Source organism: Coregonus lavaretus (assembly GCF_964263955.1).
Source record: "Coregonus lavaretus genome assembly, chromosome: 29".
In the NCBI taxonomy this organism is placed as follows: domain Eukaryota; kingdom Metazoa; phylum Chordata; class Actinopteri; order Salmoniformes; family Salmonidae; genus Coregonus; species Coregonus lavaretus.
In genome coordinates, this window is record NC_140016.1 from 18647857 (window position 1) to 18674328 (window position 26472).

General features: G+C 44.5%; 2 protein-coding genes across 4 annotated transcripts in view; one reads left to right on the forward strand and one right to left on the reverse strand.

Annotated features, from left to right (window-relative positions):
• The window catches only part of LOC311105157 (serine/threonine-protein phosphatase 2A 55 kDa regulatory subunit B gamma isoform), a 47730-nt gene extending 40142 nt beyond the window's left edge, over positions 1-7588 (forward strand). For all 3 annotated transcript variants that reach the window (XM_084147203.1, XM_084147202.1, XM_084147201.1), the window contains 4 exons: positions 269-433; positions 618-787; positions 5352-5443; positions 5650-7588. In XM_084147203.1, the coding sequence (XP_084003329.1) occupies positions 269-433; positions 618-787; positions 5352-5443; positions 5650-5944 (722 nt within the window). In that variant the 3' untranslated portion in view covers positions 5945-7588. The remainder of the gene's footprint in view (positions 1-268; positions 434-617; positions 788-5351; positions 5444-5649) is intronic.
• A 1928-nt stretch (positions 7589-9516) lies between these two features.
• LOC311105240 (wolframin-like) lies at positions 9517-23264 on the reverse strand. Its single transcript, XM_084147323.1, has 10 exons — positions 23197-23264; positions 21838-22218; positions 15512-15588; positions 15148-15292; positions 14597-14770; positions 12639-12723; positions 12399-12549; positions 12047-12283; positions 10947-11822; positions 9517-10484 (listed from the first exon to the last, which is right to left on the reverse strand). The coding sequence occupies exons 2-10, from the start codon at positions 22214-22216 to the stop codon at positions 9690-9692; spliced, it is 2919 nt and encodes a 972-aa protein (XP_084003449.1). The 5' UTR covers positions 22217-22218; positions 23197-23264; the 3' UTR covers positions 9517-9689.
• Positions 23265-26472: the final 3208 nt, after the last annotated feature.

Below are 26472 nucleotides of genomic sequence, written 5' to 3' on the forward strand. Positions count from 1 at the left end.
ACACACACACACACACACACACACACACACACTCCTCACCCCAGACAGGATTTGCTTGTTACAATTCATATGAAGTTGGGATTATTCTCCCACTACCCCTAGTACCCCCTAAAGGTGTGTGTTTGACTATATGTAATGATGTCAGTGTGTTTTGGCGTATCATTCTGAATATGTATGTATGCTATGTTTGTAATCACCCTCGCACACAATCAAATGTGTGTATGCTGTTATATAGACAGTATGTTGTAGTCCTGAACCCGTGCCCCAGACATCGTGGACATCAAGCCAGTGAACATGGAGGATCTGACAGAGGTGATAACAGCAGCAGAGTTCCACCCTCACCACTGTAACCTGTTGGTCTACAGCAGCAGTAAAGGAACTCTACGGCTCTGTGACATGAGAGAGGCCGCACTGTGTGACAAACACTCCAAATGTGAGCATACAGACAGACAGACGGACATAGCCTACAGTCACACACACACACACACACGTTACAGATACACAGATGCTGTACATCACACACACACACACACACACACACACACACACACACACACACACACACACACACACACACACACACACACTCTCTCACCCCCTCTCCTCTCCTCCTCTAGTGTTTGAGGAGCCGGAGGACCCTAGTAACCGCTCCTTCTTCTCGGAGATCATCTCGTCTGTGTCGGACGTCAAGTTCAGCCACAGCGGGCGCTACCTGCTGACCAGAGACTACCTCACCGCCAAGGTGTGGGACCTCAACATGGAGAACAAGCCCCTGGAGATATACCAGGTGAGGAGCCCAATATCACTATTAACACAGAGACATAAATAGTATGTAATGTCAATATTAACACAGAGACATAGACAGTATGCAATGTCACTATTAACACAGAGACATAGACAGTATGTAATGTCACTATTAACACAGAGACATAGACAGTATGTAATGTCACTATTAACACAGAGACATAGACAGTATGTAATGTCACTATTAACACAGAGACATAGACAGTATGTAATGTCACTATGAATACAGAGACATAGACAGTATGTAATGTCACTATTAACACAGAGACATAGACAGTATGTAATGTCACTATTAATACGGAGACATAGACAGTATGTAATGTCACTATGAATACAGAGACATAGACAGTATGTAATGTCACTATGAATACAGAGACATAGACAGTATGTAAGGTCACTATTAATACAGAGACATAGACAGTATGTAATGTTACATGTCACTACTAACACAGAGATACCTTGCTGAGCCACTACACTGGGAAAGGAGGGGGGATACCTTACTGAGACACTACACTGGGGGGGTACCTTACTGAGACACTACACTGGGGGGGGGTACCTTACTGAGACACTACACTGGGGGGGGGGGGGGGGGGGGGGGGGTGGAATACCTTACTGAGACACTACACTGGGGGGGGGGGGTAACTTACTGAGACACTACACTGGGGGGGGGGGGTGGGTACCTTACTGAGACACTACACTGGGGGGGTACCTTACTGAGACACTACACTGGGGGGGGGGGGTACCTTACTGAGACACTACACTGGGGGGGGGGGGGATACCTTACTGAGACACTATACTGGGGGGGGGGGGAATACCTTACTGAGACACTACACTGGGGGGGGGGGGGGTATACCTTACTGAGACACTACACTGGGGGGGGGGGGGGGATACCTTACTGAGACACTACACTGGGGAGGGGGGGGGGATACCTTACTGAGACACAACACTGGGATGGGGGGGATACCTTACTGAGACACTACACTGGGGGGGGGGGATACCTTACTGAGACACTACACGGGGGGGGTAACTTACTGAGACACTACACTGGGAGGGGGGGGGATACCTTACTGAGACACTACACTGGGAGGGGGGGGGACACCTTACTGAGACACTACACTAGGGGGGGTGGGGTACCTTACTGAGACACTACACTGGGATGGGGGGGATACCTTACTGAGACACTACACTGGGAGGGGGGGGGGGGGTACCTTACTGAGACACTACACTGGGATAGGGGGGATACCTTACTGAGACACTACACTGGGATGGGGGGTGTGGATACCTTACTGAGACACTACACTGGGATGGGGGGTGGGGATACCTTACTGAGAAACTACACTGGGGGGGGGGATACCTTACTGAGACACTGGGGGGGGGGGGGGGTACCTTACTGAGACACTACACTGGGGGGGGATACCTTACTGAGACACTACACTGGGGGGGGGATACCTTACTGAGACACTACACTGGGGGGGGGGGGATACCTTACTGAGACACTACACTGGGAGGGGGGGGGGGGTACCTTACTGAGACACTACACTGGGATGGGGGGGATACCTTACTGAGACACTACACTGGGATGGGGGGGGGGGGGGATACCTTACTGAGACACTACACTGGGGGGGGGGGGATACCTTACTGAGACACTATCTGAAAAATCTGTCGATGTGCCCTTGAGCAAGGCACTTAACCCTAATTGCTTATGTAAGTCGCTCTGGATAAGAGCGTCTGCTAAATGACTAAAATGTAAATGTAAATGAGACACTACACTGGGAGGGGGGGATACCTTACTGAGACACTACACTGGGATGGGGGGGATACCTTACTGAGACACTACACTGGGGGGGGGGATACCTTACTGAGACACTACACTGGGGGGGGGGATACCTTACTGAGACACTACACTGGGATGGGGGGATACCTTACTGAGACACTACACTGGGGGGGGGGGGGGGGGGGGATACCTTACTGAGACACTACACTGGGAGGGGGGGGATACCTTACTGAGACACTACACTGGGGGGGGGGATACCTTACTGAGACACTACACTGGGAGGGGGGGGATACCTTACTGAGACACTACACTGGGAGGGGGGGGATACCTTACTGAGACACTACACTGGGGGGGGATACCTTACTGAGACACTACACTGGGATGGGGGGGATACCTTACTGAGACACTACACTGGGGGGGGGGGGATACCTTACTGAGACACTACACTAGGAGGCGGGGGGGATACCTTACTGAGACACTACACTAGGAGGCGGGGGGATACCTTACTGAGACACTACACTGGGGGGGGGGATACCTTACTGAGACACTACACTGGGGGGGGATACCTTACTGAGACACTACACTGGGAGGGGGGGGGATACCTTACTGAGACACTACACTAGGAGGCGGGGGGGATACCTTACTGAGACACTACACTAGGAGGCGGGGGGATACCTTACTGAGACACTACACTGGGGGGGGGGATACCTTACTGAGACACTACACTGGGGGGGGATACCTTACTGAGACACTACACTTGGAGGGGGGGGGGGGGGGATACCTTACTGAGACACTACACTGGGGGGGGGGGATACATTACTGAGACACTACACTGGGAGGCGGGGGGGTACTTTACTGAGACACTACACTGGGGGGGGGGATACCTTACTGAGACACTACACGGGGGGGGGGGGATACCTTACTGAGACACTACACTGGGGGGGGATACCTTACTGAGACACTACACTGGGAGGGGGGGGGGGGTACCTTACTGAGACACTACACTAGGAGGCGGGGGGGATACCTTACTGAGACACTACACTAGGAGGCGGGGGGGATACCTTACTGAGACACTATGCTAGGAGGCATGGGGTGATACCTTACTGAGACACTACACTGGGAGGGGGGGATACCTTACTGAGACACTACACTGGGGGGGGGATACCTTACTGAGACACTACACTGGGGTTGGGGGATACCTTACTGAGACACTACACTGGGATGGGGGGGATACCTTACTGAGACACTACACTGGGGGGGGGGGGGGGGATACCTTACTGAGACACTACACTGGGATGGGGGGGATACCTTACTGAGACACTACACTGGGGGGGGGGGGGGATACCTTACTGAGACACTACACTGGGAGGGGGGGATACCTTACTGAGACACTACACTGGGGTTGGGGGATACCTTACTGAGACACTACACTGGGATGGGGGGGATACCTTACTGAGACACTACACTGGGGGGGGGGGGGGGGGATACCTTACTGAGACACTACACTGGGAGGGGGGAATACCTTACTGAGACACTACACTGGGGGGGGGGGGGGGATACCTTACTGAGACACTACACTGGGGGGGGGGGGGAATACCTTACTGAGACACTACACTGGGATGGGGGGGATACCTTACTGAGACACTACACTGGGGGGGGGGATACCTTACTGAGACACTACACTGGGGGGGGATACCTTACTGAGACACTACACTAGGAGGCGGGGGGGATACCTTACTGAGACACTACACTGGGGGGGGGGGCTGAGACACTACACTGGGGGGGGGGGGGTACCTTACTGAGACACTACACTGGGGGGGATACCTTACTGAGACACTACACTGGGGGGGGTACCTTACTGAGACACTACACTGGGGGGGGGGGATACCTTATTGAGACACTACACTGGGGGGGGGGGGGGGATACCTTACTGAGACACTACACTGGGGGGGGGGGATACCTTATTGAGACACTACACTGGGGGGGGGGGGGGATACCTTACTGAGGCCTATCAACATCTGCAATGCAGCAAGGAGACAGAGAGAGAGGTGGGGGAGGGAGAGAGGGGGAGAAGGAGGGACTGTAAAACTCTTCTGATTTGGCCGTATTAACTGAAGTCTTTCCTTTAGTGAATTGAAAAGGAGAGGAGAGAGGATGAGTGGGAGAAAAGGTTAACACTAAAATACTGAGGTAAAAAAGGAAAGATGTGAGGGTGGAGAAGGGAGGGGTGGGTTGTGAGGGGAGAGAACAGGTCATGTTTACTTTAACACAACACATTTTCATTGGTCAGCGAGAACGGTATGGAAACAAGCATGCCAATATGTTTTGATTTACAACCGTACCATAACCTCAGTTTTACTGTAGATTGACCATGGATTGACCGCTGGACGTACACATCACCATGCAGACATAATGATGACACAAGCAGGTCCAACAAATCAATAGGGAAGTGTGTGTGTGTGTGTGTGTGTATGTGTGCCTGCCTGGGTCTGTCCTAAATGGATTAGATTAGAATGTGGTTCAGTAGTTCTCCTAAAATAAACGAGGTTTATCCCCTCCTCTCTCAGAATGGATATCCTGTGTTAATTATCAGAGCTGTCTATGTGGGTACTGTGCTGTGGATTCTGTTTCGAGCTGTCCCTGTCAGCGTTGCTATGCTGTGTTTTCTGTATGGACTAGATCTCTGTCAGTGTTCAGCACTGTGTCCTGACTGTGTGTGCGTGTGTTGGCTGTGAATAGTGTGTTGATTAAATCTCTGTGTGTGTTCCTGCAGGTGCATGATTACCTCCGCAGCAAGCTTTGCTCCCTCTACGAGAACGACTGCATCTTCGACAAGTTTGAGTGTGCCTGGAACGGCTCAGATAGGTAGACGAAGTGTGTGTGTGAGAGAGAGAGTTTGTGAGTGGCTCTTCTAATCCCTTATTTGTTGCTCTGGGAATGAATGTCTGTGCTCATGGCATTATTCAGAGGGCACAAGGGCAGAATGTAACATTCTCTAGTACCTTAGCATATTGACTTACTTTGACTCCTCTCAACTCCTCTCACTTTCTCCCTCCATACCCCTTTCTCAGTGTGATCATGACGGGGGCCTACAACAACTTCTTCCGGATGTTTGACCGGAACACCAACCGTGACGTGACCCTGGAGGCGTCCAGGGAGAGCAGTAAGCCCCGGGCCGTGCTCAAGCCTCGGCGTGTCTGCCAGGGCGGGAAACGCCGCAAGGATGACATCAGCGTGGACAGCCTGGACTTCACCAAGAAGATCCTGCACACGGCCTGGCACCCCACGGAGAACATCATCGCCATCGCTGCCACCAACAACCTGTACATCTTCCAGGACAAACTCAACCAGGAGATGCACGGCTGAGAGAGAGAGAGGCTGGAGATATATACACACACACACGCTGATGCACACATTCATTCGCAGACATTCAGTAAGGCAATCAAGAACATGTAACATATGCACACACACACACACACACACTCTCTCCAGATGACAGGGAGATGCTGTAAAGACACACACTCCACAGTTCTCACACACTGCCCCCCACCCTTCCACGCAATGAAGTCTACCCCCCTCCCCCCAAAATACTGGATGGACCCGCCCGCCCTAGGGCCAGACAGGGGGAGCTGGATAATCCAATGAGAATGATGTTAGATTATGGTTGATGTAATTCTAAATCATGGATGTGTTGACTGTTGACCTCTGGATTGTGGCTGATCTGATGGTGTTTGTTTTGCTATTGGTCGTTTTTGCATTCCGAGGTATTGACCTCTTGACAGGAGGAGCTTTCACATGCGTCTGTCTTTTTCTGATCATCTGCTTCTTCCCCTTCCTCCTCCTCCCTCTGTTTCTGTACATGTTTGTGCTCAGTCCTCTCCTACAGGCTGGATTGATTCTTGACGTTGGTGTAAAAAACCCTTTGTGGTTCCTGGTGGTAATTAGTGGAAACAGAATGTTTGCGGAATGTTTGAAGTCTAATTATGTTTTTTTAGTTAAATCAGCAATTCCCTTTTTAAAAATGTTTATTCTCATTAATGATGATGATGGTAATATTGATGACAATGACAGTTAATAGTACACAAGAAACATTAGTCAGTAGGACATTGGGTTCCACACCTTGTTGACGTTTAGTCCTGACGTTTCTGTTGATTGTGAAGACTGCTAGGGACCTTGGCTGTGTCGTGTGCTACTTTGAAATGAAACACAACAATCAAGCAAAAAAGATGCTGCATGATGGAATTTTTTTGGGTTTATATAAATTTACTGCCTGCCTTTCTAACCATAAACAGGCTGTAAAAAGGCTTCTGGAGATCTGCCTCTACATAGCACTAGTTCCCATAGACAACAACAACAAGCTCTCCTTTTGTTTGTGTTTACACGACACAAAAAGCATGTTTACCAGTGTTCAGTTTTACGGTGTACATTTGAAATGAAGCCGAAATAATAAATGGGTTTTAAATGAAGATACTGAACCAGAGGTATGGGGAATGTTTTATCAACGTTGTAATCTAAACCTTTAAAGGAGTGTTTTATCAACCTTGTAATCTAAACTTTTAAAGGAATGTTTTATCAAAGTTGTAATCTAAAACTTTAAAGGAATGTTTTATCAGGGTTGTAATCTAAATCTTTAAAGGAATGTTTTATCAGCATTGTAATCTAATCCTTTAAAATAATGTTTTATCAGCGTTGTAATCTAAACCTTTAAAGGAACGTTTTATCAACATTGTAATCCAAACCTTTAAAGGACCTGAATGGTATCTGCTGTATATTCAACTCTTTTTGACATTCATAGGTTTGTTGTTTTGGATCAATAACCAAGAGTACAGAGCCGATCATCTCTGATGATGGTGTTAATGGCAACGAGAGAGAGAGATTATTACGCTCTTCTCTTCAGCCTTTCACCAAATTATTTCATTTTTTGTCACTTGTGTTTGATTTCATGTCCTGCTGCCCTGGCATTGATTCACATATTTTGTGTTCATGTATTTTCAACGAAAACAATTCTAATGAACAATTATAAATATGTTAATATTTTTTTTTTTTAAATAAAGATTTCAACAAAATTGCATCCTATAGTTTAGGGTTAGGCTGTGGTGTCTTTATTAAACTTCTGTAGCTGCTAAATCAATTTAATATGATCACTACTCAATCAGTTAACATTGATGTATAGCGAGTGCTATTAATTTATTAATTGCTGTTTGTGTACTTTATAGACGTGTAGCTGCAACATTAGTCTTCATATGGATCAATATATTTGAACTCCATCATTAAAACAGTCCCGAGGTGGATGAGTCTCTGTGCTGTAGTCTTGACCACCACCTAGTGGTAATATACTGTCATTACAACATGAAGCCGAATCAGAACCTTGTACGTGTGATTGCAATAACCCTTCAGGAAGCAGAGGTTTACATTTCCACGATTGGTTTATTGGTCACAGTAGTGAAATCACATCCTGCGACAGTGACCACATCATTAGAGGCCTGCTGCAGACTGGAACTGTGCGATCAGAACAGAACAGAACCCCGCACAGCAGGGGAAAGAGGAGGAGGGAGGGAGAAGGAGAGGGAGGTAGAGGGACAACAAGGCACACCAGTAAAGGCGGGGCAAAATTCTATTTGGACACAAGTGCACTTTGATATAGGCAGGCTTTGATACAGGTCTGTAGCCTATATGCTGCTAGGCTAATGTGGCATCAGAATGATTTACCAATGTGATTTAAAAAGACAAGGGACTTAATATTCACAACAAGAAGGGTATCAAAATGAGAATGATTAAAGCTCAATATTTAAGGAGACAACTGGAAGAGTTTAAGTCCATTTGTTTCTCCATCATGAAAACGAAAAACGATTCAAGAACTGTACAAGTACCTAAAATGAAACTGAATGAAGGCCTCAAACTGTTTAAAAAATGCAGTTCATTTTGAAAACGCAATTCATATGTAAAACACAAACACTATTGAGTATTTTAAACGTAGTTAAAAAGTCCTACTTTTACTTAATATGTAAACAGACTTGATAAGTCAAACAACAGATAAAAACATCTACAGTAGGGCCTAGATTCAATCAGATGAAACGATAACCAGCAATAGCAGACAACCACAGATGTTTTGCGGCATCGGAGGTGTAACTGCGTTGGCTCTGTCAAATCAGTGAACAGCTGCTCTTGATCATTGTCACAAAGCCACACCCGTCCCACTCACGTTAGAAGTTCAGAACGAGAAAGTGTAGGCTATATAGAAATAACAACGCTCACATTTTAAATCCTGAAACTAAATAATGAGGATTTCTATCATCCTAATGGAGGTGTAGATTACATCTCACATTCCAGTGTTCCAACTTGTAAACAAAGCTGCATGGGATTTCTCTTAATGCGACTCCGTGCAGCCAATGGCAATGTCCGCTTTAGGTATAATGCCAGGAGCTGCTTGTGGATTTGACAGCTCTAACGTAGTTCCACCTCCGACACCATCAAAGCAACCGCTATGCGGGTGTCGGCTAGTGCAAGTCTAATAGAATGTAGCCTTTAGTGTCATGGATGCAAATGGTAGGCCTATTTGGTTGAATGGCATGCACAATTAGACATTTGGACTGCATATCAAGAGCAAGTCAATAAGCTTATTGATCACAATGTTGATCGGCATTGTCCCACACACTTTCTCAAACATTGGCAGACTGAAAACATTGGCTATGAATGAGGAGGTTGAGGCAGTGTGTGTATTTGTGTGGAAGTGATTGTGTTTGTGGTGTATGAAAGTGTAAAGTTAGTGTAAACTGTGTCCCTCCGTTGGAATTGAGTGGTTTCAATAAGTTGTCCATGATATTATCCTCTCACACTTTGGCTCAGCAGCTATGAAAACAGTCACACAATACGAACACCCCCCCCCCCCCAAGCAGTTGAACATCGGTCCTGCAACTCCAGTACAGTGGAGTGGAAAACATCCTGCAGAACCAGATTTACTGACAAACCTTTATGTGATTGTATGTACCGGTACATTCCCATACACTCCTAATAGTGATCGACATAATGCATTACTTACAATCCATACTGAAATTATACACTCCTCATAGTGTACACTTATACACTCCTCATAATGTACACTCCTCTACATTTATCCACCACTACCCTTGGTCCATTCCTCCTCTGCCCTGTGTGTCTGTGTCTCAGCGTCCTGCTCCAGTCGTGCGGTGAGTAAGGGGTTAAAGAAGAAGTCGAAGGCAAACTGCAGTGCCCCCTGGGCCGAGCGCCTCCAGTCGTGTTCTATCTTGTACTGCCTGCCGCTGGGCATGCGGGCGTCTGCACACGTCAGACAGTGGATAGCCTTCAGCTCAAACACAGGCCACTTGGAGCCCAGGCGTCCTTCTAGAACCGTACTGAACTCTACCAGGCTCCCAGCGCTCAGGTGCAGGAGCACAGGGCCAAACTCATTACTGGCCCTCAGGACGATGTCCTTGGTGGCGTCTTCGTCCTCTATGATGGTCCCGTTCTTACTCTTCCTTTCCAGGGGCATGCCCAAGGTCACCTCGAACTTGTAGCGGTCAAAGCGCTTCATGTGGCACTCGTGCTTGGCCAGCTTTTTCAGTTTGCATAAGGGGTCTTCTGGAAGGGGTGCAGGGAGGAGCTGGGGAGGGGCAGTGGGGTCGGTGGTGTTTTCACAGAGTGGATAGGGCTCACCATAGATACATCTCATCCAATTCCCTACGAACGCAGGAAGTAGGCCGATGACGGACTGGGCTCCGTTCTCGATGTCGGTGATGCGGGCGTATTTGAAGCGTCCTGTCCAGGTGACCCGGTGGCCCTCCAGGTGAGAACACAGGATCTGGGTTTGGGCCATGTTGTATTCCTTCCAGGCCTTGGGCCCACACAGGTTACTGTACTCCGGCCACGTGAGGGTGGAGTTATACACCTGTTCAACACACATTCACATTTGGTTCAACTTTATTTTGATGTTGTTCATGTATTCCATTTAACGCTTTTCATACATTTAATGTATTCTTTATGTTGTTACATTTGAACACTGTAAATAGTACTCTGCTGTAAATAGTACCCTGCTGTAAATAGTACTCTGCTGTAAATAGTTATCTGCTGGAAATAGTACTCTGCTGTAAATAGTTATCTGCTGGAAATAGTACCCTGCTGTAAATAGTACTCTGCTGTAAATAGTACCCTGCTGTAAATAGTACTGTGCTGTAAATAGTTATCTGCTGGAAATAGTACTCGGCTGTAAATAGTACTCTGCCTGCAATTAGATCTGCTTCTGTCATTCTGTTGTTCTTTACTATGTAAATATGCTAGTACCTGTATTTTGTTTTAATTAGCGCTTTGGGCATAATGTAGCATAATGTAGTAAACTAGTTCTAGTGATTACCTTCATGCCTTCTGAGCGGTAGACGTACATCCAGCAGAACATCACCACAGCACTTAGCCACACCAGGATGAGCTTTACCACGCTGCTCCGCGACAGGGACCGCACCACCACCAGCGGGTTCAGGCTGAACCGCGTCCACAACCGCAACACCACCGGGACTGCGCACACGGTCAGAGTCACCAGCATCTTGGTGACCTCCAGAGCCATGAACCACTGGAGGACCCGGAAGAGCAACATGGCCGCCAAGCCCAAGGTGAGGACAGGCAGGGCGAACAGGAAGAGGAGGTAGCCCACACAGGTCCGAATCAGACCGATTGTGGAGGAGAAGTGGAGCAGGGCCAGGCACAGCTCACACCAGACGAAGCAGACCATGTAGGGTACCAGGCAAAGGTAGGTGCCCCTGAAGCCCCTCTGCTGGGCCATGCGGAACAGCAGGTAGATCAGGTGCCCGTATAGAAGACACGGCACGCCCACGTTCAGCGCCACCATCTCCCCTAGCGGCACCGTCACAAACGTTGTTCCTAACACCCGCAGGAACCAGACACTATCGGGTAATAGTTGTGTAAGGGCACAGACCCCCGATAACACCTCTGTGAGCAGGGCGCGGCGGGCGAAGAGCTCAGCGGAGGCTTGGAGGCTGAGGAAGGAGGTGACGGTGAAGAACAGGGCCACGGTGGCCAGTTCGGAGCAGGGGATCCAGGTCTTGTCAGCCACGGGGAAGGAGAAGACCATGAAGACCACCGACAGCAGGAAGTAGAGGTAGGGCTCCAGGTGGGTCCAGCCGAAGTTAGTCTCAGCTTGCTCTAGGTCCAGGCCGGGCTCGAAACGTAACAGCAGGTCTGTCAGGACCCGGAAGTTCTCCCACGCTTTGGAGTTCTGGAAGAACAATCCCAACAGCTCTTTATACACTGAACACACATTATCCTATAGCTGTCATGGAATACCTTACCATAGGAGTTACATACTACTAACCATTTTTATTCTGTTTTCCAAGAAAATACCAAAGGTCAAGTACTCCCTAGTTTGTTACAGGATAATGACAGGTTATCCTCTTTCAGTTCCTCTGCTCTAAGGCCAGAGCGGTGTGAAGGGTATCCCACCTGGAAGACGCGCAGCGTGCAGATGACCATGGAGAACAAGGAGAGGTAGAAGACCACCAGGGGGATGAGGAAGATGAAGAAGTCGAGGGTGAGGTTGCTGATGACGAAGAAGAAGATGAGAGCGTTGACGTGGTGCGTGGGGATGAGGGCACTGAGCCACTGCATGCCCGCCCGGGATGCCCAGTTTATCAGGTGCTCCTTGATCTCCAACAGGGCGTGTAGGGGGAACTTCAACACCTAGGGGAGAGAGCGAGAGAGAGAAAGAGCGAGAGAGAGGGTAAATCCATGAGCAAGATAATTACGTCTGTGTGTGAAGATGTTATTAACGCATGAGAGATAAAAAGATTCAGACCTTTTGGTGAAGGGGCAAGTCGTCTGGGTTCTTCACAGCTTCATCATCGTCATCGTCACCGCCGGCCCCAGCCATAGTGGGAGAGGGGGGGATGCCCTGAGCGTACTTCTTAGTGATCTCCACAAAGTCATCTAGACCCACGTCATAGCAACTGGCTGCAGAGACACACAGAGAGAGAGGTAGTCCTTACTCACTATTACATTGCCTTTCCATTTGATTCTATAACACATAAACATACACAAACCTTTGCTGGTGACGAGGCTCTCCAGTACTCTCCTCTGTTTCTGCATGGAGCTGGATATTGGGCCCTGGGAGGCAGCGGCACCTTGGGGTGGAGGAATTACAGAGAAACACGAAGTTGAAAAACTAGCTACGTAACAACTCTGTTTTATTGGAACAATGTGCACCTTTTGGTAACATGATACCTCACAGGTCCAGACACCCAAATAGCAACATCCACAAGGGGGCGATAGCAGAGGTTCTCTTGTCATCTTATTTGCGTTGAAAGTAAAGAAAAATCACGTTTTGGTTGTCTCCCCTTGCTAGCTAGCTGGCTAACATCTCCATGTGAAATAATCAGATTTTTATTAAATAATATGCTCTGGCAAATATAATATTATTGTACTTGCCAGTGTATCCTACAACACTATCCCAGTTTGATATGCTGCATGAATGCCGGATTCAAAACTTAGAATTTTTCAATTTAAATTATTATACAAAATTCTTACTACCAATATAATGTTATTTATATGGGGGATACAATCTTCCCAGCTCTGCAGATTTTGCTGCGAAGAGACAGAATCATTAGATCATTTGTTTTGGTACTGTCCATTTGAAGCTTGTTTTTGGACACAGGTCCAGGAATGGCTAAAGGATTGCAATATTTACCTGGAGCTAACCCTGCAGATAGCACTACTTGGTGATCTGAAAAGTCATAGTCAATCGATCAATAATATAATAATACTTTTAGCAAAAATGTTTATTTTCAATTTACAATCTGTAGAAACAATGAGAATAGAAGGGTTCAGAACTTTTGTAAAACATCACAGTACAGTTGAAAAATATATGGCAAATAGAAATCCAATATGGATGGTGTTAAGAGATAGATGGGAGGTGTTGAATGGAGTTGAAGGATGGGACTAATAACAACTAACAACAACTAATAACAACAAGATAACTAATGTAAAGCATACTGTGTCCATAATAATTATATAGGTTATAGGTTGAGAGCTTTTGTGAAAGAGCACAGTTAGAAAGATATGGCATATAGAAGCAAACCGGATGGATATCATGAAAATGATCAGAGAGGTTGAGGAAGTTCAGGAGTAAAAACAAACAAAATAGAATTATTGTAAAATTGACTGTGTCCATAAAATGTATATAGTATGTATTAGCTGGAAGTAGAGGCCTAAGCATTGTTGTTCACTAGTTTACTCCAATTAGGGAAGGGGTGGTGGGGTTGGAAAGTAATAAAGGGAAATATATATTTTTAAAGGATATGTATATATATATATGTATTTTGCAATTTCTGAGGCTGGTAACTCTAATGAACATCCTCTGCAGCAGAGGTAACTCTGGGTCTTCCATTCCTGTGGTGGTCCTCAAGAGAGCCAGTTTCATCATAGCGCTTGATGGTTTTTGCGACTGCACTTGAAGACACTTTCAAAGTTCTTGAAATGTTCCGTATTGACTGACCTTCATGTCTTAAAGTAATGATGGACTCTAGTTTCTCTCTCGCTTATTTGAGCTGTTCTTGCCATAATATGGACTTGATCTTTTACCAAATAGGGCTATCTTCTGTATACCCCCCTACCTTCTCACAACACAACTGATTGGCTCAAACGCATTAAGAAGGAAATAATTTCCACAAATTAACTTTTAAGAAGGCACCCCTGTTAATTGAAATGCATTCCAGGTGACTACCTCATGAAGCTGGTTGAGAGAATGCCAAGAGTGTGCAAAGCTGTCATCAAGGCAAAGGGTGGCTATTTGAAGAATCTCAAATATAAAATATATTTTGATTTGTTTAACACTTTTTTGGTTACTACATGACTCCATATGTGTTATTTCATAGTTTATGTCTTCACTATTCATCTACAATGTAGAAAACAGTAAAAATAAAGAAAAACCCTTGAATGAGTAGGTGTGTCCAAACTTTTGACTGGTAGTGTATGTCATGTCAGTGGACAGTACACTACCTGGCTCAGTGTTGACGTGTTCCACGTTCTCCAGCATCTCAGACACCGCCACCCTTCTCTTCTTCTCTGGGTTGAGCTTCCAGTACATGACCAGAGCAGCCTTCCTTACTCCTCTCTCAAACCTCGTCTCCGTACACAGCTTCTTCACCTCCTCAAAGTTCTCTGACGTGATGCCTAATGGTAACCACAAACACAACCTTAATGCCTCATAATAAACGCCATGCACGGAGACAAACAATCAGTTCAACATTCCCAATGACAGTTGACTCTTGCTAAGTGCATATCGTTTAAGTGCATACTCCATTTAATTGCACACTGTACTTTTTCAGACCCAATTCAAAAATATTTTCTTGAATTGCTCTGGTTCTCCATACTGTTCCAAGGTGAAGTGTTCCCTAGGTACAGATCTAGGATCAGATTCCCCTCCCCCAAATTGTAACCTTAACCATTAGTGGGGGAAATGCTGAACTGATCCAAGATCAGAGTCTAGGGGTAACTACACCCTACACCTAACCATGCTCCTGTTAATGGTTTAGGCCATGCCCTCTCACCTTTCCTGGTTGCTAGGCAGCGCTGTAGCATCTTGACTGCGTCCTTGCGGCCCTGTTTGGTGGCCTGCACCAGCCAACTCACTGCTGTACAGTTGTTCACCTCCTCATCTCTCTCCTCAGCCAGGGCCAAGTAGTACCGGCCCATCTACACACAGACACATTATATATCACCTACAATATGTGCACATTCAAAGAAACTTGCCAGATGTGGGATTGTGCAAACAATTCTAATCAAACTAAATTAATCTGCAGTTCTTCCCACTCCAACAATGGGTCCATATGAAGACCCATTGTAGTTCATACGTTAGGACTATTCACGTTTGCTTTGGTGGTCTCTCTGAGGTGGACTATGGGTAATACTCACCCTACTCTGGGCTTTGGCGTCTCCAGACTTGGCCCTCTCCTCCAGCTCCTCCACACTCAGCTCCTCCTCTGGCTCCTCTACACAGAGACACAACACCCATCTCATTCATCTATTTCTCCATTCATTATGATGGTTATTACATGGTGACCGGCAGCATTGATACATACAGTAACAGATGTTGCATAGCATTTTAGGAACTAACAGATGCATATGACTCACACAAACAGTGGCAGTCTGTAGCAGTAGTGTTATTCATTAAGGGCAGGATGTTCCTTCCCGTAGACAGATGCTAACTGCTTATAACAACTGTCCTTGAACAGAGAGACCACTTCAGTAGCACACATGGACCAGGGCTGTGACACCCCCCCCCAACAGACAGTCTCTCTAACCATTACTGCCACCTGTCCTTCTTCTCTAATAACGTTTATGTATTTGTAAAGGAAAAATCCACCCCTTTCAACATAAAATTCATCATCTCCAGCAACATCATCATCTGTTTTGTAGTCAAAGAGACAGCAGAAGATAAATGTTTCAGGTGACATCATCCGAAAACACTGATGACATTATCTGATGTGCATGATCATGTGATTTTAAAGAACTATGAGCAGGCAAAGGTTGGACAAATGTGTTTTAGAGCCCTTGTTATCCTATGTAGGCTAAGTGAGGTCTTGCTGTACTGTATAAAGCTTCTAGAGGTAGTACATCTGTGTTGTGTCACTAAGGAGCAGAGGAAGCCATCCGCATGTGCTCTGCTGCTGCATCCATCCAGTTCCTTCCCTTACATGCCATTGATTCCTGGCAGCATGGTGGACCTAGCCCAGCCCTGCGCCTCAGCCCTAAAATAACAGTTTATTTAGCTCACTCAACAGCTACTCCTCACCCCCTGGCACTGACACGACACCAACACGTTTATCAGAAGTGTATCTGTGTCTATTCTTTTTCAGATATCATTTTTCACACATTCTCTATCCTGGTTCTTTGTCCCCACTGGTCATGTAGCATAAATTCACTTCCATGTGTGCTCCTCTGAAAAGCAGTATTAGAGATTCAGTACACCTGAACCAGCCATACCAAGCAGTGAGAAAGGAATTTGCTTTCCATGCAGGCTTTGGCCAGTAGCATCAGAAAAGCATGGAGAGAAGTAGAGGGATAGGGTTAGGAGAGAGGGCTCTCTGTCTGCCTTACACAGCAATCCCTGACTGACTGACTGACTGACTGCTTTACATGCTCTGGTCAACATCTGCTGCTGTCACGGATAGATCACAAGCCACAGGGGGAGAGGTTCTGATTGGAGGGTGTGGGTAGGGGCGGAGAGGATGAGACAGGATGAGACAGAAAGTGAAATACCCAGTCTGCCCTCTCCCAAAGTCCTAAACATAATGGGCAATCAGACAAAGCCAAGGGGTTAGGTTAGATAGTAGTAGTAGTAGAAGCTTAGTCTTGGTGAAATAGCAAACACATTGGTTGCCTTGGTGAGGATGGATGGCAAGGCATTCCTGTTTCGGTTTCATTTCTAAATATAAGGGTAAGCGATATATAAAGGAGGTCAATAAAATAGGTTATGTTAGGGATGTGGTATGGTTATTATTGTTGTCTGAGCTTTGATGTGTGAAGGGGGATGTCCTTGATTCAACTTAGTAATTGGGTTAGGGTGTATTGTGTGTTGTAATGTGTTGTGTTGTGTTGTAATGTGTTGTGTTGTAATGTGTGGTGTTGTAATGGGTTGTGTTGTAATGGGTTGTAATGTGTTGTGTTATGTTGTAATGTGTTGTGCTGTGTTGTAATGTGTTGTGTTGTGTTGTAATGTGTTGTGTTGTAATGTGTGGTGTTGTAATGGGTTGTGTTGTAATGGGTTGTAATGTGTTGTGTTATGTTGTAATGTGTTGTGCTGTGTTGTAATGTGTTGTGTTGTAATGTGTGGTGTTGTAATGGGTTGTGTTGTAATGGGTTGTAATGTGTTGTGTTATGTTGTAATGTGTTGTGCTGTGTTGTAATGGGTTGTGTTGTGTTGTGTTGTAATGTGCTGTGTTGAGTTGTAATGTGTTGTAATGTAGTGTGTTGTGTTGTAATGTGTTGTGTTGTGTTGTGTTGTAATGTGAAGTGTTGTAATGTGTTGTGTTGTAATGTGTTGTGTTGAGTTGTAATGTGTTGTGTTGTAATGTGTTGTGTTGTGTTGTAATGTGTTGTGTTGTGTTATGTTGTAATGTGTTGTGTTGTGTTGTAATGTGTTGTGTTGTGTTGTAATGTGCTGTGTTGAGTTGTGTTGTAATGTGTAGTGTTGTAATGTATTGTGTTGTAATGTGTTGTGTTATAATGTGCTGTGTTGAGTTGTAATGTGTTGTAATGTGGTGTGTTGTAATGTGTGGTGTTGTGTTGTAATGTGCTGTGTTGAGTTGTAATGTGTTGCAATGTGGTGTGTTGTAATGTGTTGTGTTGTGTTGTAATGTCTTGTGTTGTAATGTGTGGTGTTGTAATGTGTTGCGTTGTAATGTGTTGTAATGTGTTGTGTTATGTTGTAATGTGTTGTGTTGTAATGTGTTGTGTTGTGTTGTAATGTGTTGTGTTGTGTTGCAATGTGCTGTGCTGTGTTGAGTTGTAATGTGGTGTGTTGTGTTGTAATGTGTTGTGTTGTGTTGTAATGTGTTGTGTTGTAATGTGAAGTGTTGTAATGTGTTGTAATGTGTTGTGTTGTAATGTGTTGTAATGTGTTGTATTGTAATGTGTTATAATGTGATGTGTTGTAATGTGTTGTGTTGTAATGTGTTGTGTTGAGTTGTAATGTGTTGTGTTGTAATGTGCTGTATATAAAGGAGGTCAAAAAAATAGGTTATGTTAGGGATGTGGTATGGTTATTATTGTTGTCTGAGCTTTGATGTGTGAAGGGGGATGTCCTTGATTCAACTTAGTATTAGGGTTAGGGTGTATTGTGTGTTGTAATGTGTTGTGTTGTGTTGTAATGTGTTGTGTTGTAATGTGTTGTGTTGTGTTGTAATGTGTTGTGTTGTAATGTGTTGTGTTATGTTGTAATGTGTTGTGTTGTGTTGTGTTGTAATGTGTTGTGTTGTGTTGTAATGTGCTGTGTTGAGTTGTAATGTGTTGTAATGTGTTGTGTTGTGTTGTAATGTGTTGTGTTGTAATGTGTTGTAATGTGAAGTGTTGTAATGTGTTGTGTTGTAATGTGTTGTAATGTGTTGTATTGTAATGTTTTGTAATGTGTTATAATGTGATGTGTTGTAATGTGTTGTGTTGTAATGTGTTGTGTTGAGTTGTAATGTGTTGTGTTGTGTTGTGTTGTAATGTGCTGTGTTGAGTTGTGTTGTGTTGTAATGTGTTGTGTTGTGTTGTAATGTGTAGTGTTGTAATGTCTTGTGTTGTAATGTGTTGTGTTATAATGTGTTGTGTTGTAATGTGCTGTGTTGAGTTGTAATGTGTTGTAATGTGTTGTGTTGTGTTGTAATGTGTTGTGTCGTAATGTGAAGTGTTGTAATGTGGTGTAATGTGTTGTGTTGTAATGTGTTGTAATGTGTTGTGTTGTAATGTGTTGTATTGTAATGTTTTGTAATGTGTTATAATGTGATGTGTTGTAATGTGTTGTGTTGTAATGTGTTGTGTTGAGTTGTAATCTGTTGTGTTGTGTTGTAATGTGCTGTGTTGAGTTGTGTTGTAATGTGTTGTGTTGTAATGTATTGTGTTGTGTTGTAATGTGTAGTGTTGCAATGTATTGTGTTGTAATGTGTTGTGTTGTAATGTAATGTGGTGTAATGTGTTGTGTCGTGTTGTAATGTGTTGTAATGTGTTGTAATGTGTAGTGTTGTAATGTCTTGTGTTGTAATGTGTTGTAATGTGTTGTGTTGTGTTGCAATGTGTTGTAATGTGTGGTGTTGTAATGTGTTGTGTTGTAATGGGTTGTAATGTGTTGTGTTATGTTGTAATGTGTTGTGTTGTGTTGTGTTGTAATGTGTTGTGTTGTGTTGTGTTGTAATGTGCTGTGTTGAGTTGTAATGTGTTGTAATGTGTTGTGTTGTGTTGTAATGTGTTGTGTTGTAATGTGTTGTGTTGTAATGTGTTGTAATGTGAAGTGTTGTAATGTGTTGTGTTGTAATGTGTTGTATTGTAATGTTTTGTAATGTGTTATAATGTGATGTGTTGTAATGTGTTGTGTTGTAATGTGTTGTGTTGAGTTGTAATGTGTTGTGTTGTGTTGTGTTGTAATGTGCTGTGTTGAGTTGTGTTGTGTTGTAATGTGTTGTGTTGTGTTGTAATGTGTAGTGTTGTAATGTCTTGTGTTGTAATGTGTTGTGTTATAATGTGTTGTGTTGTAATGTGCTGTGTTGAGTTGTAATGTGTTGTAATGTGTTGTGTTGTGTTGTAATGTGAAGTGTTGTAATGTGTTGTAATGTGTTATAATGTGATGTGTTGTAATGTGTTGTGTTGTAATGTGTTGTCTTGTAATGTGTTGTGTTGAGTTGTAATGTGTTGTGTTGTGTTGTGTTGTAATGTGCTGTGTTGAGTTGTGTTGTGTTGTAATGTGTTGTGTTGTGTTGTAATGTGTAGTGTTGTAATGTCTTGTGTTGTAATGTGTTGTGTTATAATGTGTTGTGTTGTGTTGTAATGTGTTGTGTTGTAATGTGAAGTGTTATAATGTGTTGTAATGTGTTATAATGTGATGTGTTGTAATGTGTTGTGTTGTAATGTGTTGTGTTGTAATGTGTTGTGTTGAGTTGTAATCTGTTGTGTTGTGTTGTAATGTGCTGTGTTGAGTTGTGTTGTAATGTGTTGTGTTGTAATGTGTTGTGTTGTGTTGTAATGTGTAGTGTTGTAATGTCTTGTGTTGTAATGTGTTGTGTTGTGTTGCAATGTGTTGTAATGTGTGGTGTTGTAATGTGTTGTGTTGTAATGGGTTGTAATGTGTTGTGTTATGTTGTAATGTGTTGTGTTGTGTTGTGTTGTAATGTGTTGTGTTGTGTTGTGTTGTAATGTGCTGTGTTGAGTTGTAATGTGTTGTAATGTGTTGTGTTGTGTTGTAATGTGTTGTGTTGTAATGTGTTGTGTTGTAATGTGTTGTAATGTGAAGTGTTGTAATGTGTTGTGTTGTAATGTGTTGTATTGTAATGTTTTGTAATGTGTTATAATGTGATGTGTTGTAATGTGTTGTGTTGTAATGTGTTGTGTTGAGTTGTAATGTGTTGTGTTGTGTTGTGTTGTAATGTGCTGTGTTGAGTTGTGTTGTGTTGTAATGTGTTGTGTTGTGTTGTAATGTGTAGTGTTGTAATGTCTTGTGTTGTAATGTGTTGTGTTGTAATGTGCTGTGTTGAGTTGTAATGTGTTGTAATGTGTTGTGTTGTGTTGTAATGTGAAGTGTTGTAATGTGTTGTAATGTGTTATAATGTGATGTGTTGTAATGTGTTGTGTTGTAATGTGTTGTGTTGTAATGTGTTGTGTTGAGTTGTAATGTGTTGTGTTGTGTTGTGTTGTAATGTGCTGTGTTGAGTTGTGTTGTGTTGTAATGTGTTGTGTTGTGTTGTGTTGTAATGTGTAGTGTTGTAATGTCTTGTGTTGTAATGTGTTGTGTTATAATGTGTTGTGTTGTGTTGTAATGTGTTGTGTTGTAATGTGAAGTGTTGTAATGTGTTGTAATGTGTTATAATGTGATGTGTTGTAATGTGTTGTGTTGTAATGTGTTGTGTTGTAATGTGTTGTGTTGAGTTGTAATCTGTTGTGTTGTGTTGTAATGTGCTGTGTTGAGTTGTGTTGTAATGTATTGTGTTGTGTTGTAATGTGTAGTGTTGCAATGTCTTGTGTTGTAATGTGTTGTGTTATAATGTGTTGTGTTGTAATGTGTTGTGTTGTAATGTAATGTGGTGTAATGTGTTGTGTCGTGTTGTAATGTGTTGTAATGTGTTCTAATGTGTTGTATTGTGTTGAAATGTGTTGTGTTGAGTTGTAATGTGTTGTATTGTGTTGTAATGTGTTGTGTTGTAATGTGTTGTGTTGTGTTGTAATGTGTAGTGTTGTAATGTATTGTGTTGTAATGTGTTGTAATGTGTTGTGTTGTGTTGCAATGTGTTGTAATGTGTTGTGTTGTAATGTGTTGTAATGTCAATGATGCCATACAGCCAAAACAACAGTATATATTGCTAGGGGCCTCCTGTAGCTCAGTTGGTAGAGCATGGTGCTTACAACACCAGGGTTGTGGGTTCGATTCCCACGGGGGGCCAGTATGAAAAATGTATGCACTCATTAAACTGTAAGTTGCTCTCGATAAGAGCGTCTGCTAAATGAGTGTAATGTGTTGTGTTGTTTTGTGTGTCTTTGGCTGTACTCACCTGGCTGAGCTAAAGAAGCCTGTCGTAGAGGGGTAGTAGGGGGCCTGACCGGGGTATCTCCAGCAGCACCAGCCCCCCTCCTCTCCTCAGCTGACCTGCTGGCAGCATTGAGCTGGGATCGTCCTGCCTGGGAGACAGGTCTGATGGGCTGCCGCAGGGGGGATGCAGGAGGGGTGGAGAGGGAGGGCGAGGGAGGAGAGAGAGGGGGACCAGGACGAGAAGGGGAGGAAGATGAGACCGGAGAGGTCGGGACGGATGGGGTGGACTTAGGCAGGGTCACGGTGGGTCTAGTGCCTGAGGTAGATTTAGGGGTAGCTGGGGAAGGGGGGGAGGGGCCAGGTTTCAGGGTGGTTGGGGTGCCAGGGGGTGATGGTTCCATGTCTGACAGACAGAAGAGGATAACATAGTTAAAACTCTGCCTGGTGTAAATAACGTTTAACTTTTATAGATGGAGCTTTACAGAATCATTCATGCATGAGGGGCGTGTCAGCTGGAAGCACCGGTCTGTTGACACAGCTGCACCAGAGTGAGGCCAGGGGAGAGGAGAGAGAGTGGCTGCTTTGTCAGTGTGAGGAGGACCCTGGTGCAGTGACACAACAGCTGCATTACACACTCAGCACTTCTGCTCCAATGATGCAACTCTCACTGTCTAAGGAAGCCCATAGCTTCCCTTCAGGACAAAGTGTTAAGATGTGTTAAGATTCTGTCAACGACAATGGAACCTTAAATATGACCGTAAGATGGCAGTTCTGATTATGGTACAGCCAGTGGTGGAAAAATTACCCAACTGTCATATTTGAGTAAAAGTAAAAATACCTTAATAGAAAATGACTCAAGTAAAAGTGAAAGTCACTTAAGTAAAAGTCTAAAAGTATTTGTTTTTAAATATACTTAAGTGTCAAAAGTAAAAGTATAAATCATTTCACAATCCTTAAATTAAGCACACCAGAAGGCACAATTTTTTTACATTTACTTTTTTACTGATAGCCAGCGGCACACTCCAACACTCGGACATCATTTACAAACAAATAATTTGTGTTTAGTGAGTCTGCCAGATCAGAGGCAGTAGAGATGACCAGGGATGTTCTCTTGATAAGTGCGTGAATTGGACCATTTTCATGTCCTGCTAAGCATTCCAAATGTAACGAGTACTTTTGGGTGTCAGGGAAAATGTATGGAGTATAAAGTACATTATTTTCTTTAGGAATGTAGGGGGAATAAAAGTAAAAATTGTCAAAAATGTAAATATTAAAGTAAAGTACAGATACACCCCAAAACTACTTATGTATTTTTAATTAAGTACTTTACACCACTGGGTATAGCATGTCCAAAACAAACATGTCAGCGTTATTCTCTCACCTTTGCAGTCAAAGACTCAATCCGTATTTCGTCTAGTCGATAAGAATCTACTAAATCCGTGTTTCGTCTAGTCGATAAGAATCTGTTAGAAGTGTCCAGTTTAAATTGTTCAGGGCCTCGTCAACCCTTTCACTTTTGACGCCTCCCGTGCCACAAGCGCATCTGTTATCACACACCACTTACAGCGATGAGGAGAGAACTCCTTCAGCTCCTACAGACATAATAAACGCCCACTTTCTACTCCGCCTATAATGATTGGACATTGTCAGTGACTCCTTCGTTTTCTCTTAATTTCATTGGCTACAGATACAGAATGTCGAAACCATTTCCCGAGCTTTCTCTTTCAGGCATCACCAGTAGATCATCGAAATGCCTCTCGTTCAGAGAATACATTGATTGGCTGACGACATTTTTACATATTTTCATGGTTTGATATGCCATAGCCTACATGCATCGATAAGCACTATACCTCATACGTTCAGTTACGCTTAAAATTGGGAATGTGAACGCTTCAGTCACACCATGTCATAAACATTTACATTGTAAATGAATATCCAGAGCCTCTCTCTTTCTATGTAAACGTTCAACTCAAGTTTGCATAGCTCCTACCTCCATGCTCGATTGCTCTTCCTGGTTACATCATTTTTTGTAGGTGACTCCTTGGTCGCAGGTCTTAGAGATTTTAAATAGCCCGCAATGAGCCTTGAGCTGCCGCTGAGCCCGGCGGCAATCACAGAGGTATCTCCTATCTCCCTCCAAGGGTTCGCTTTCGTCCGGGACAACACCACCTGTCACCTTCATCGATGGGGTACCTGTCACCTTGTCCGTCCAGAATGTGGACCGTCAGCAGATGTTGGTCGGGGATGCCAACCTTTTTTGGGGTCACCACTTGTGGATCCGTCACTGCAATAGGCTACATTTACGTTTTGAACACACCGACTGTGTTTTTGCGTTTTGGTACATCAGAAGTACATTCATTTCCACAGGAACGCTGCGTTTGCCTTGCAGCATTGCGTTGCAGAGGCAGTTGCAGTGCGTTCTGTGTGTTGCATACGTTGGATTTATCGAACGTATGCGTCAAACTGTATGCGTGAACGGGTTGACAGAAATGGTAGCAGAAGGTGAATGTTGAACTTTTGTTGCACACATATCTATATGATGCTGCATACTATTTTGCGCAATGACGCAGTCGGTGTGTTCAAAGGCTATACAACATTTTACATTTATGTCATTTAGCAGACGCTCTTATCCAGAGCGACTTACAGTTAGTGAGTGTATACATTATTTAAAAAAATGTTTCATACTGGCCCCCTGTGGGAATCGAACCCACAACCCTGGCGTTGCAAACACCATGCTCTACCAACTGAGCTACATCCCTGCCGGCCATTCCCTCCCCTACCCTGGAAGACGCTGGGCCAATTGTGCGCCGCCCCATGGGTCTCCCGGTCGCGGCCGGCTACGACAGAGCCTGAATTCGAACCAGGATCTCTAGTGGCACAGCTAGCACTGCGATGCAGTGCCTTAAACCACTGCGCCTTCTCTGTCTGTTGTTACAGATATTGCAGTTGCACAAGGAGGAAGAAGTCCCTACATACTGCATTGTAGTGTTCAAAGCGCTTTGAACACACCGACTGCGTCATTGCGTAAAATAGTGTGTAGCATCATCTAGATATGTGTGCAACAAAAGCCCAGAGGTGGAACCGACTGTCAAGAGGTGGAACCGTGCGGTACTTGCATGATCATTGAGAAGCGAATAGCAGTTAGTTGGGCCTGTGTGTGGTTAAAACGCAGATAGTTTTTATGGCCCAGTACAAAACTGGGGAGTTGTATTCTTTTTTCAGGAACTCTACTACTGTATTTCTGTATTCTCTCGCAGTACTGCTACGATATGGCAGCAACTATAAAGATTAGCCTACATCATCACATAAAACGCTGATTGTTTTTGCTCCAATGCAGTATGTAGGGACTGCGTCCTCCTTGTGCAACTGCAATATCCGTTACAACAGACAGAGAAGGTTGTATAGCCTTTAATAAATATTTGTGGGAATGTTCGTTCAAATCGCCGCAGGGTTTTTTATTTCATCTGTTCAGAAATATGAGGCAGAGACATAGGCTACATCATCATGGTTCAGAAGAGGGTGAGTAAAGAGAGAAATGTAAAGGGAGGGGGAATGTGCAGTAGCTACACTATATATACAAAAGTATGTGACACCCCTTCAAATTAGTGGATTCGGCTATATCAACCACACCTGTTGCTGACAGATGTATAAAATAGAGCACACAGCCATGCAATCTCCACAGACAAACATTGGCAGTAGAATGGCCTTACTGAAGAGCTCAGTGACTTTCAACATGGCACCGTCATAGGATGCCACCTTTCCAACAAGTCAGTTCATCAAATTTCTTCCCTGCTAGAACTGCCCCGGTCAACTGTAAGTGCTGTTATTGTGAAGTGGAAATGTCTAGGAGCAACAATGGCTCAGCCTCAAAGTGGTAGGCCACACAAGCTCACAGAACGGGACTGCCAAGTGCTGAAGCGCGTAGCGAGTAGAAATCGTCTGTCCTCGGTTGCAACACTCACTACCGAGTTCCAAACTGCCTCTGGAAGCAACGTCAGCACAATAACTGTTTGTCAGGAGCTTCATGAAATGGGTTTCCATGGCCGAGCAGCTGCACACAAGCCTAAGATCACCATGTGCAATGCCAAGTGTTGGCTGGAGTGGTGTAAAGCTCACCGCCATTGGACTCTGGAGCAGTGGAAATGCGTTCTCTGGAGTGATGAATCACGCTTCACCATCTGGCAGCCCGACGGACAAATCTGGGTTTGGCAGATGCCAGGAGAACGCTACCTGCCCCAATGTATAGTGACAACTGTAAAGTTTGGTGGAGGAGGAATAATGGTCTGGGGCTGTTTTTCATGGTTCGGGCTAGGCCCCTTAGTTCTAGTGAAGGGAAATGTTAATGCTACAGCATACAATTACATTCTAGACGATTCTGTGCATCCAACTTTGTGACAACGGTTTGGTTAAGGCCCTTTCCTGTTTCAGCATGACAATGCCCTGTGCACAAAGCGAGGTCCAGACAGAAATGGTTTGTTTACATCGGTGTGGAAGAACTTCACTGGCCTGCACAGAGCCCTGACCTCAACCCCATCGAACACCTTTGGGATGAATTGGAACGCTGACTGCGAGCCAGGCCTAATCGCCCAACATCAGTGCCCGACCTCACTAATGCTCTTGTGGCTGAATGGAAGCAGGTCCCTGCAGCAATGTTCCA

Coding starts and splice junctions, on each gene's coding strand:
- LOC311105240 (XM_084147323.1), bottom strand. CDS start 22,216: ATGGAACCATCACCCCCTGGCACCCCAACCACCCTGAAACCTGGCCCC. Junction 15,293..15,511: donor ACGCCAAAGCCCAGAGTAGG/GTGAGTATTACC, acceptor GTCTGTGTGTAG/ATGGGCCGGTACTACTTGGC. Junction 10,485..10,946: donor ACCGCTCAGAAGGCATGAAG/GTAATCACTAGA, acceptor TGTGTTGAACAG/GTGTATAACTCCACCCTCAC.